Below are 13,016 nucleotides of genomic sequence, written 5' to 3' on the forward strand. Positions count from 1 at the left end.
TCAGACATATATTGTAGATCCCCCAATACCCACCTAAGTACCTAGCATGTAATATGCTTCAATAAATACTTGAAGAAAAAAAAAAAAAGAATTCAGGTAAAGTGAACTTAATTACTGTAGAATTAACTTTTACTGAATGTATCTGCCAGGAACAGGTGTCAGTATATGTTACTCATGCTAAGGTTAGACGTTCATAGATTCGGGATTCTGAAATCCTTTTAATCCCTTAAATCTTAATCCCCAAGTTTTAAATATAATTTAAAATTTCAGACCATTTCGCGAATTCTCCCACCAGTCTCCCCTTCCCACCATAAGGATCCACCCGCTTACCCCTAACTTCTTCAGTTCCCTGCCCCTCCCAACAACCTGGCTGAGCTGGGCTGTCCCGGCAGAGCCTTCCGGGACCCGGGGCGCATGTGCGGCACGGTGCGCACATGCGCAGTATTCGCGCAGCTGGCGTGGGTCCCAGCCTAAGGCTGAGGTGGCCGCCACGGAGCTGGGGGCGGGGCCTGCGACACTATGGCAGAGGGCAGCGGGGAAGTAGTGGCGGTACCCGCGTCCGGGGCTGCCAACGGCCTCAGCAATGGAGCAGGCGGGGTCCCGGCGCAGACCAGCAACCCTCTGTCGCGGAAGCTGAATAAGATCCTGGAGACGCGGCTGGACAACGACAAGGTAACCGGAACTGGCAGGGCCTGGGGTCCCGCGTTGCCTGCGGGCTGAGCCTGGCCGGGGGCGGTGTCTGTTCGGCACCCACTCCCTCATCCCAGTGTTTCTCCGTCCCTCCGTGGAGGGGACTGCAAACCTGCGGGATCCGAAGTGGGACGGGTAAGAAGGGGGAGGCCGAGGAGACCCTGGAAAAGCGAAGAGGTGTCTTGGGTGTCACCCCCTATTGGGAAAACACTGTTCCTGGAAGGCTCTGGCTCCGGGAGGCAACGGTGGAGTCTTCTACCGGGGAGGTGTTCGTGGGTCCGAACAGGGGGAGAGATTAGGGGCAGGATTAGAAACCATGCAAGAGTAAATTACAAGACTGGGCAACGTGAATCGGGGTTAGGAGGAGCTGGAGAACCGGGGTAGGCATAATTGAGCATTTCCACCCACGGGTAAGAACAACTGAAATAATTTGCCCCGGGAAAGAACTGCTTGCTCGGGGCTCAGATGAAATACTGGGTGCTACTAGTTTTTGTTGTTGTTAGCTAAGCTCCGCCTGTGACATGTGGGCTCATGCTGTTATTTCTTCACAAGATAAAACCGTCCACATCCTCACCCAAGTACCTCCCGAAACGCATCCTTCCAGCTTCTATTGTAGCTGTAGCTGGTTATCTCTTCTGTATCATTGAGTCTTTGGGTAAATTGGTTATGCCCTAAAGAAAAAATATAAGTAGAAGTGAGAGAACTTTACAGATAAATTTGTAGGTAACTGAAAATAAGCTGTCAGTAAGAATTTGTTTGTAAGAAATGTAAGAAAGACGCGGCTCTGGGGCCACCACTTATCAGATATAACATCAAACTGAAGCATTATGATTTGAGTAAGCCCCTTAATTTCTCTAAGCTTATTTTTCATCATTTCTAAGTTGTGAATACTGCTAGTAACTTTTACCTCAGGGTTGTTGTGAGGATTCAACAAGAGAATCTGAAGTGCTCAGCACAGTGCCCTACACTTACCATTTCTTTTTAAATGTTAATTTTATCATACAGCTTATTGTTTAATGTGACTAATACTGACATTTATTATCTTATTTAATACAGCTGTGATATAGATAACATTATCTCCTTTTTACCCAAGAGAAAAGTAAGGTATCAAGAGAGTGTAACAAGGTTAAATCATATAACTGATAACTGCTGGAGCTGTAATTTGCACCTGTCTATGTGATTTTGTTCATTCATCCTTTAGGGATTACTTCTTTGAACCAGGCCTAGGACATTTCAAGGTTATAGTCAAAAGAAATGGCTTCATTTTTTGGTTTTTCTTTTTCTTTCTTTTTTTCTTTTTTTTTTTTTGTACATAAATCTTTGTAGTGTTTTCTTAAGTATTAAATTGAATTTAAATAGCTTTACTATTTTTGTCAATCCAGCCAATATTGCAAAATAACATTTTAACTGAAACAGATGGGTAAGGCTTTTAGAATATATGTTAGTTCAGGTGTAGGAATTTGTATTTGGAGTTAGAAATCCTGGGCTTGGTCTTCTCCCATCTCTCCTTTAATGCATATTTTCTCTGTAGGAAAACTCTCTCACTTTCATGGTTTTAAACAACAAAAAGGGTGATGATTCTCAAATTTATAACCCTGTTCTTGACATCTCTACTGAGCTCCAGATGCGTCTAGTTCGTTGCTTATATGACACTTCCAATGTCAATACCTGATCAACATCATAAAAACTTAACATAGCCAGACTCTTGGTTTTTCTCCAAACTGTTTCTACTTTCCCCTGTTAGGAAAGAACATCACTTACCCAGACAAGCAAAAATATATATATAATTTTTGATTCTTGTCATTTTTTTCACTTCGTGCATTGAATTCGTTAACAAATCCTATAGGCTTTACCTTGAAAAAAATAGTTTTGGAATATCTCCTTTTCATCTGCACTGCTGCTTGTTCTAAGTCACTATCAAATCTTTGTTGGATTATTTTAGTTTCTTCCTATTTTCTTCCTTTCTTGCCTTCCCCCCCATCTGCTTTCCTCACAAAGTTAGAATAAACTTTTGAACTTACAGAACACATTACATTACTCCTTTCCCTAAAGCCTTTAGTAGTGTCCCACAGCTTCAGTCATACGGCGTTTCTGCTGCTTTCATGTCTTTGTACTCACGGCTTTTTTTTTTTTTTTTTTTTTTCTGTCTGTGAACGGCTTTATCTCCATGGATCCTTTTCCTGTTACTTAGGCCTCATTTCAGAAGTCACCTCAGAGAGGCCTTCCTCTCATTTCTCCTCCCAGTTACTCAGTTCCTAGCCTAGAGGCTACAGGTGGTTCGTACTTCTTATATATATCCTTCCAGAGATAGTTTATACATTCACCAGTAAGTATGTATGTATATAGTCCTCTTTCTTTTTTAACAGTTGGTATTATAACTGTTTCTATATTTTGCTATTTCACTTGCTGTGTCTTGAAGTTTGTATTATGTAAGTACATAAAGAATTTTCATCTTTGTTAAAATCGTTATGTCATAATTTCTTTAACCAATCCGCTTTAGGTGGACATTAAGGGTATTTCTAATCTTTACAATTCCAGACTATTCTGCAGTGAGTGGTCTTGTATACATGCTGCAATGTACAAGTAAGTAGCTTATAGTATTTTGGAAATAAGTTTAATATTCAGTAATGCGAAGGTGGCCTGGTATTTTTTGATTATTTAATGGAAACATTTGAAAATGATTTCATTAAAATTTGACTTAAGATTAGGAAAACATGTGAAAATCAGTCCCAGTAATTGTCTTTTATCATCAATTGTGTAGGAGATGTTGGAAGCTCTCAAGGCACTTTCAACCTTTTTTGTTGAAAACAGTTTGCGGACTCGAAGAAATTTACGTGGAGATATTGAACGCAGAAGTTTAGCCATCAATGAAGAATTTGTCAGCATTTTCAAGGAGGTGAAGGAAGTACGTAAATTCTTTTCCTTTAGCATTTATTGAGGACTGACTGTATGCCTAACTCTGTTCTAAGTATTTTTATGAATTAGGTTGATATGTTTGCTGTTCACATATCATGTTCAAATAGAAAACTTAACTACTTATGCCAGAAGCGTCCAGATCCTTCAGTTAGTGGGATTTCTGAATCTGTGACCTCCACTAATGCTGCTTCTTAGAACGTTCAAACATTTTTTCTAGGATATTCTCTTAGAAATTTTTGTTTTTTTTAACAATAAGAAAAAAACAATTCTTTAAATGTTTTCCAGTAGAAGTTTTTCCTTACTGAATAAACCTCCTTTGGATAACTATTTCTCCATTGAAGATTAATTAGAATTGAGTTACTTTAGTGTGCCATAAATTATGAAATTTTCAGATTCATTAAGATCAGTTACTTTCAGCATAAGTAATATTTTTATCATACTTGAGTGAGCAGACTACTCACCATAGGGTAAAAATGAATTTTATTTATTATGTTGTTATATTTTACTTATGCAATATTTTGTTACTTTTATTAATATCACATATTCTGTATGTGTTGTATGAAAGTGTATATAGAGTTTCAGTGACTAATAAACGGGATGTTTAAATGTTTAGGGAGATTTCATTGACTGATGCTAAAAATCTGGAAGGTTGGAAGGACAGTTTGGTAGTGTTCGTAAGAATAGAAAGGGTCTCCAAGAGCGCATGCAAATTGTGGTCTCTGAATACTGTTTCCCTCTGAAAGGAACAATCTTACAAATATCAGAAAGCAGGGAAGCTACCTGAGACCTTTGGGAAAGTGGCAGAAGAACTCTAGAGCTAATTTGATGAGGCTTCTGTTGGCCAGGGATAGGATGATTAGAGCCTCAATAAGAATAACTCAGTGGACAAAACTCATTAAACATGTTTAAACCCACAAATTCATACAGATCTAAGAACCAAAGAGAACCCTCATTGGTTATATTTGATGGATATAAGGGAACCAGCTTCTTTTGAAAAGTGCTAAATAAAAGGAAGGAGTCAAGCCTTTATCCTGTCTTTTGTTCCAACTACATTCGGTTGTTGAGGGGTGGCTTCTCTTTATAGCTTTATTCTAGTAAATGAAGGAAGAGTGACAGAAGATGAGAAGATTTTTGCCACTACTGTTAAATTTATGGATCTAGCTCAAGACTTCTCAGCTTGGCAGTATTTTACATTTTGGATCAGACAAGTGGGGACTGCCCTCTGCTGTTTGGGTTGTTGAGCAGCATCCCTGGCTTCCAGCTGCTAAATGCCAGTAGTACCACTTTTCCTTTAGTCGTTTCTCCCCAAAATGTCTACAAACACTGCCGAATGCCCCATTGGGGGACAGAATTGCCTAGCTGATCACCATCGATGTAGCCATTGGTCATCACTAGCAGCTAACCTCACAAGAAGCAGTTAACCTCGTATCTGTCACTCCTAATAAAGGTATACAACACCACCTGTTGAAAAATTCTTGCCAGAAAACTGAACCAAAATATAACCAAGCTTCTAGATCTAACTGCCTGTTTATAGGAATTACTGGGGTCAGAGGACTATATTAACACCACAAATATGCAGTCAGCAAATATAGAATGTGGGGAACTGTAGAGACAAATGGGTTGGTTTCTTTTTTTTTTAAGATTTTACTTATTTATTTGACAGCGATCATAGGCAGAGAGGCAGGCAGAGAGTAGGAAACAGGCTGCTTGCTGAGCAGAGAGCCTGATGCGGGGCTCAATCCCAGGACCCCGGGATCATGACCTGAGCCGAAGTCAGAGGCTTTAACCCACTGAGCCACCCAGGTGCCCCTGAGCTGGTTTCTTCAACAAATAAGTTGTAAGAAAAATAAAAGAAAAATAGGGAGAAGTGAGACTGTATAGATTAAAAAAAAAAAAAGGAGAAATAGCAACCAGTTGCTATTTATGAATCTTAGTTGGTTCCTGACTTGCAGTAATTATTTAAAGATTGAAACAGCTGGGGAGATTGGAACACTGACTAGATACTTGATATTAAGAAATTATTGTTAAATATTTAGATGTGAAAATGGCATGTTTTTTGAGTCTTCTTAGAAGCATACAGTGATGATTATGAATGAAATAATAAAATATTATGAATATAAAATAATTCAGTTTGTGGAGGAGGGAGAAGGGGATGGAGGAGAGGTAGAAAGTGGGTAGAGAAATAGATGAAACAAGAGTGGTCGAAGCCGGGTGATAGGTACGTGGGCATTCATATTCTTGGAACTTTAGGATATTTTTGAAAATATTCCATAATAAAAAGATTTTAAAAAGTTTATCATACACTAGTTGTACTTCCCAGCCTATAATTTTATTTGGGGGGCGGGGAGAGATACTTTGTCCTAAGTTCAAATAAAGACTTTTAAAGTAACATACAGGCCATTGAATTACAGTCATCAAAACTCTGCATTGAAGTCATATATTCAGAGATGTAGTTTTTATTATTTGACAGATCAGGTCCATTTGGTATATTATGGTGGCTAAAGTATTAGGAGTAGTTATTCTTGACCTAGCTGGCTGATAATATCGTAGTGCTATTCATATTAGGTTACACAGTGAGATTTAAGGGAATAGTGAGATTAGTTTACTCAGGCTTCTGCTATTGCTAATATTAATTGATATTTTGAAATTGTGCTTTTTTTTTTTTTTTTACTGTTCACCTGAAAGCAATTTAGCACTTCCTTTAATGATTTGGTGTATATGCTATTTGTAATGAAGTATAGAAAGTAACATTTGAAAATACTGGGTGCTATGATACTTAAAATTTAAAGTACTTTATAGAAAGAAGGGATAAAAATCTTGCATCTAGAACTTAGATTTATGTTCATATTCTGATAAGTGATTTTTCAACTGGTTTATCCTCACATTTTGTTAATAGCCTCACTGGGCAGCTTTCTTATCTCTTACCCTCTGATTGGCCCATCCTTCATAAGACTGTCATGTTTCTATTTGAAGGTCTGGGTCTTGTGTTGAAAGGGATTGTCCATTGTCTACCACTGAAACTTCTTTGTGTATCTTTCTGTTGTGTGACACCAAATTGAAATTATTGGGAAAAAGAAGATAGTAGTGCAGTATGAAGCTAGGTGTGATTTTGTGATATCATTTTCTCATATAATATTTTTCATTGATTCAATAAGGACTAGAGAATGGTTTCATGAAAGGTGTGGAGCCTGGGAGACCTGTTGGAAAACTTTTTTTTTTAAGTCACTTCACATAAGAAATACTAATTGATGTGAACTGAAGTAGTAGCTATTAGAGTAGTAAAAAAGAAATGGATATACAGTAAGGGTATAAATGATAGATCTTAAGGACCAGTTACATTCCCATGTACCTGGAGGAAGCTAGAGGAGGAAGTACATGGGGAGAGAATGTTACTGAGAAAATTGCCAGCTTTGTGGCATGATGTACAATGTGATGACCTTCCACAAGGTAGAGAAGGCACGATTTTTAGTTTATTGGGTTTTCATATTTGCTTATTTTTATTAATTAAAAGTTAACAAATAATTCATTACAGAAGAGTTAGATAAAATCAGAAGTCAAAACAATTGCTTATAATCCTATCACCCAGAAATAACTTTTGTCAGTATTATCTGGCTTTTCCTGTGTACTTCCCTGTGTGTGTGTTTGTGTGTATGTATGTATATACATACATATATATATAGTTTCATAATGCTTTTTTAAAAATCTTATATAGACCTCTTTCTATCCATGTACACACACACACACACACACACACATGCATGCACATACGCACGCATATACACACATATATAGTCATTGTTAATATACACACAGAGTTCCATTGTATAGAAAATGTTTCACATTTTCCTTTTGTTTTGGGCAACTCTGTGTTGATCATCTTCTTACATATATTGTTGCACACTTATCTGATTAATTCCGTAGGATAAATCTCTGTTTTAGTACTCCTGAATGAAGAGGTATTAATGTTAAGCATTTGTCATTTCCTATTGTCACCCCCTTTAAAAAGCTTATACTAATTTCTTTACATATTTTCTAACACTAGATGTTACTCTTTTTAATTATTTCCAATTTTAAATATAGTATCTTTTGTCATACTTTGACAAAAAAAATTCATGAGATGAAAATAGGATTTGGCTAAGAGAAGAGAATTTCTGTAACAACATAGGTAATGTTTGCTGTTACTTTTTTCCTTTTCAGGAACTTGAAAGCATAAATAAAGATGTTCAAGCAATGAGCAGTTGTTGTCAAGACATGACAAGTCGCCTACAGGTACTGGATTTTACTGTAGTTCCTGGTTCAAAGTAAGCTTTCAAAAATTGTGACCTAGATCTATAAGATGTATGGATATCTAAAATATCATGTCCTGTAGGAAGTTCCAATGTAAATATTATGCTTGTTTTTTTAACTAAAAATGAGTATTTTGGGGTGATGGTTTACTGATATTATTCATTTAACTCCATATGCCTTTATATTTTGATCTTGTCAGTGTAAAGCTAACTGCATAGAATTTTGACAAACCTTTCAATCCCACAATATCCCATAAATCCAGCAAAAATGATTGCCTTAGTAGAAAGTCTTAGGAATAAGTCCAGGCTAAAGCTATGCCTAATACAGACCAACCTTAATTATGTTTTGTGCTCAGCCTCCCCACAAAAGAAAAGAAATAATCTCAGGAAAATATCTGTAATTCTACATCGGTTTATTAAAGCAGTTTGAAACTTCTAGTTTGATTGCAGAGTTAAGATTTAGCCTAATTATCCTCATTTATGTAATTTTGGAATAGTGAAGAAAATAGGATTCCTCCTAAGAGTCAGTCATGATTATGTTTACGACCTTCACATTTATTTCAAACTTAGACCTTTAAGATTCTCCTGGAACTATAGAGAGAGCTACAGTGATTCTAGGAAGATTCCTTAATCTTTGCATACTCCACAAATCAGTCCTAAGCTAAGCTACTTAGCTACTTCCATGACCTATCTCTAGAACCAGTTTCCCGTTTCTCTAAACTTTTAGCTCTCCTACTCTTAACTAAATTTCAGTACTCTTGCTAATGTATCAGATACTATTGGCATATCTGTTGTTCAACCTTAGGTCTTTATGAATTACATAATATTTAAATAGTCATAAAATCTTTGCTAATTATTGTCATTTTATATTTTTTGCAATATTATTTTTGTTGCTTAGTAATTTTGCTTGACTGTTCTGTTCCTTTTTTTCTTTACTTCCTTTTCTCATTTTCTGGCTTCCATGATTTTTATACCTTTTCTCAAATTACACTCTATAAGGTTTTCTGTATTATATACCCGTGCATTTATTTTGTAGTATTATTTTTATAATTCGGTTTATGGGATTACTCAAGTTCTTCTTTTGGGGGACAGTATCTCTTGTTTTCAAATTTTTATCTTTAATTGTATTTTTATCCTTTTATCATAGCCATTTGTAGATATAAAAAGATCAAAGTATTTTTATTCTTCATGCTGTTTTCAAAACAGATTATAAGTATTTTAAATCACAAAGTATCCTCTTTAGTTTTGTCCTTTGTATTTTCTTTGCACCCCCCAATCCTATTTTTTCCATATAATGGCATGAGCCCTTCTTTCTTTTTTTAATCAATTTTATTGGGGAAAAATGATGTACAATAATAAACTGCATCCACTTGTTATATACAAAACAATGCATTTTGACAATTCCGTACCCATGAAATAGCTACCATAATGAAGATGCACATTTTCATCACTTGCAAAAGATTCTTTCATAGCTTTTTAAACTGAATATTTAAAAATATTTTATATTACTTGTTATTTACATTCAATTTTGAATCTAAGATTAGTAGGGATTAGATCCGTGATTTTGAAAGTTTTGTTCATCCATTGGCACTGATTTATTGCATATAGTGTTTTTGTGATCTTGGTAGTACCCACTCAGACTGTCAACTCTAGAATAATGTTTTTAATTCATTTATAGAGAAAAGTATTATTTTTCATTTTAGGATGTTATACACAGGACTAATTAAATTAGCTCATATTTTCCAAAGTACTTTAGATTTAGGACATTTTAGAAATTATTATTACAAGATACTTTTAGAAATGCAGTCAATAATTGCTTATATGCCGTGGTTTATCCCTTTGTGGACTTGCTTGGATAAATAACATTTAGAGGCATATGTTTATTATTTAATGAGAAACAATCATTCTTAACATTTAAGATAAATTGGAAATTGCTTTAGGATAATGATCTTCACTGCTATTATTAAACTTAATTTTTGAATCATCACTGCAATTTATAAATGAAAAGTCAGGATATATGAGTAATTCTTATTGTATACCATTGTAAGCAAGTATCATAGTTAGGTGATTAATAGATGGTGTTTTTTGTAAGATCTACCTTCAATTTAATGATGACTCAGACTAAACAAAGAAGCTAGTAAACATTTTTAATAATTGATTTTATGAAGCATTCTTTTTTCACAAATACTAAAATGTAAATATATTTTAGAATTGAGAGAATACTACATTTTAAACAATTATATTAGTCAAGAATAAGGTGACAATGATCTTGAAAGCAAAGCAACATTAGGAAAGATAAAGAAGAATTTGAATAAATTAGTGGGTTTAAAGAGTAATAATTTTAGAATAGTACCATGGGAGCCATTGTGTTCAACTCCATTCCTTAAATGTTATTGATCTGCTGAATTACATAGGTTCAAATCTATTTTTTTTCTTTAATTACTATTTGCTAGGTACATAATTTGGTTGCAAGGAACACAGACTCAACTGGAGATGAGGGTGGGACTGGATGCCCATTTGAAGCAATGAGGCAGAAAATTTCATTGACAATTGGAAAGACTGTAGGATGATTAGTCCTCTAAGAACCCAGAAGTTACCATAGGGTAGGGATTTCTGTGTAGATCTAATGCAGCTCTGGAAACATTAGCAGCAGAAGCTTTGTTCTTTATGGTAGTGTCCAGCACGAAAATGAGCTATATCTTCACATATTTGCTCTGGTACCCTATCTTTAACGACTGATCCTCCACAGTATGTGTGGTCTACTTTATACCATTGACCCTTGAACAATGCCAGAGGTTACGGGCATTGACCCACACACAGGCAAAAATCTGCATATAACTTTTTCTCCCCAATATTTAACTACTAGCCTGCTCTTGACTAGAAGCTGTTAACATGAACAGCCAGTTAATACATATTTTATATGTTATTTGTATTATATACTATATTCTAACAATAAAGTAAGCTAGAGACAAGAAAATGTTATTAAGAAAATCATTAAGGAAGAGAAAAGAGATTTATAGAACTGTAGTTCGATTTATAGAACTGTAGTTCTTGTGTAAGTAGACCCACATAGTTAAAATGTTTCAACTGTAATTTCCACTTACTAGTGGCTTTATTTATACATAATTCTGGCTCACTCTGTGTCCCTTCAGGACATGGACCCCATGTCTCTAGCTGCCATACACCCATTTGTTTCTCCTCTCTTTTCTAACTGCCTTATGTTAGTTCTTTGAGAATCTGAGTAGCTACATTTGTCTTTTGTTTCAATCCATTTTAAAATACTTGCCTAATCTTAGGATAGAATAGCTTTTCATCAGGTTTTCATTCCTGATCCTTTTAGCTCTGGCTTGGAGGAGGAAAGATTACTTAATATAAAACTTGGTCAGGAACTTGACCTTTAGTTAGGGCTGTCTCTGATCTTCCCCAAACCCTGTATAAGGGGTAATTTGTATGTTCTGACTCTCCAATGCTTATCTCCATCTTGGCCATTTTTGTTAAGTTCCACACTAGCATTTTAGTAACTTACCTTACAACTCCATTTAGAGGTCTCATGGTATCTCAAGTCACATGTGCATAACAGAAGTCACGTTTTTCATTCTTTGCCTGCATTTCCAGTACTCCTGCTTTGCTATAAAAACATCATGAACGGTTAAATCCCTTAGCGCCCTGATACCTTTTTCCTTGTAAGCCTTAGCATTATGTGTCTATTGAGAACTCTGCCTGGGTTCCTCTTAGTAAAGGTAATATATGAGCCTTGAAACATCTGTGTCAATTACTTGGCCTTTTAAATTTTTATTTATTTATTTATATTTTATTTATTTTTTGGCCTTTTTTACACTTCTGAGTTCTGGATCTCTCACGCTGTGAGCTTGAACTTCAGTAAGTGGTACTATTAGTTTTCTGAAGTATAAAAATATTAAAGATATATTTATTGAAGTTATAAAATACTGAATTTAGATGTATTTGTAATTTTAGGCAGCAAAAGAACAGACGCAAGATTTAATAGTAAAAACCACTAAGCTTCAAGCTGAAAGGTAAGTTTTACTTTAACTACCTCTTCATTAACTTGGAGATTAAATAGAAAGAAAATTATAGGTAACTCTAAAACAGACTTAAAATAAAAAACTTAATTCAAAATTCATATAACATGAAAGATTCTGAGCTATTATCCAAGAGGAAAATAAACATAAAATAATAATTTGGGAGTATCAAACTTATGTTGGGGTTGAGGGATTATTCATTCTTGGAGGTGACAGTGTGTTGTTTATTGTTTGCTGTGGAATTAAAAAAGATTGCTTTTTAAAATGTAGATGATTTTGGAGTTTTAGTAATTTTATCTTTTTCAACACTCATTATCTCTTATTTTTTTTAGCTACGATTAATCCTCTCTGAAACAATTAAGAGTTCACTGTATACATTTTTCTTGTGGTAGTTTACAGATAGGTATGTTAATATTTGTTCACTGAATAAATGGTTGAATGAAAGTGAGTAGAATATGGATTCAGGTATTTTAGTGTGTATTACAATCTTTCATAGTTAGTTTTTGGTTCGATTGTCTCTTTTCCTATGAAACTGTGGGCTCATTGAGAACGATGACAATTTCTTACCTCTTTTTGTGTCTCCAGTGCCTAATACATTGTAGATTCAATAAATAATTTTTGAGTAAATAAAAATAAAAACTGAAAAAGAAGCATTATATTGGAGCTTGTAGCATATATGGGACCCTAATTAATGTCTACAGGAGGCAACATTAAAATGTTGTGTTTCTATCTGTATATTCTCAAAACTAAGGATTATTCATGTTTATTATTTTAGTAAATTGATGGAAGTGTTTTGGCCTGGTATGCTTTTGGGAGTGAAAATTTCTGACATTCTAGTATCCCAGGAGCTATAGATATGATGTGCCAAGTGAACATTTGCGGAAAGTATTTTAGGAAAATTACATACCAGAAATTATAACAGATTCCTGGGAGCTGGCCAAGAGTTGTTTTTCCATTTTTAAATATTACCTTTTCTTTTAGCAAGAAACCTTGTTAAGTGATTAGCTTTAGAAATAGAAATTCTGTAGGCTTATTTGGATAATGTGACATTCTTATTGAGACAGATACGTAAAGGATATGAATA

At 35.1% G+C, this 13,016-nt stretch overlaps 1 protein-coding gene across 1 annotated transcript in view; it reads left to right on the forward strand.

Annotated features, from left to right (window-relative positions):
- Positions 1-446: 446 nt before the first annotated feature.
- Positions 447-13,016, forward strand: part of LOC111158582 (component of oligomeric golgi complex 6) — a 93,138-nt gene continuing 80,568 nt past the window's right edge. The window contains exons 1-4 of the mRNA XM_022520704.1: positions 447-672; positions 3,452-3,595; positions 7,804-7,875; positions 11,868-11,926. Of these exons, the coding sequence (XP_022376412.1) occupies positions 520-672; positions 3,452-3,595; positions 7,804-7,875; positions 11,868-11,926 (428 nt within the window). The 5' untranslated portion in view covers positions 447-519. The remainder of the gene's footprint in view (positions 673-3,451; positions 3,596-7,803; positions 7,876-11,867; positions 11,927-13,016) is intronic.

This window comes from Enhydra lutris, unplaced genomic scaffold (genome assembly GCF_002288905.1).
Source record: "Enhydra lutris kenyoni isolate GAN:26980312 unplaced genomic scaffold, ASM228890v2 scaffoldscaffold60, whole genome shotgun sequence".
Taxonomy (NCBI): Eukaryota; Metazoa; Chordata; class Mammalia; order Carnivora; family Mustelidae; genus Enhydra; species Enhydra lutris.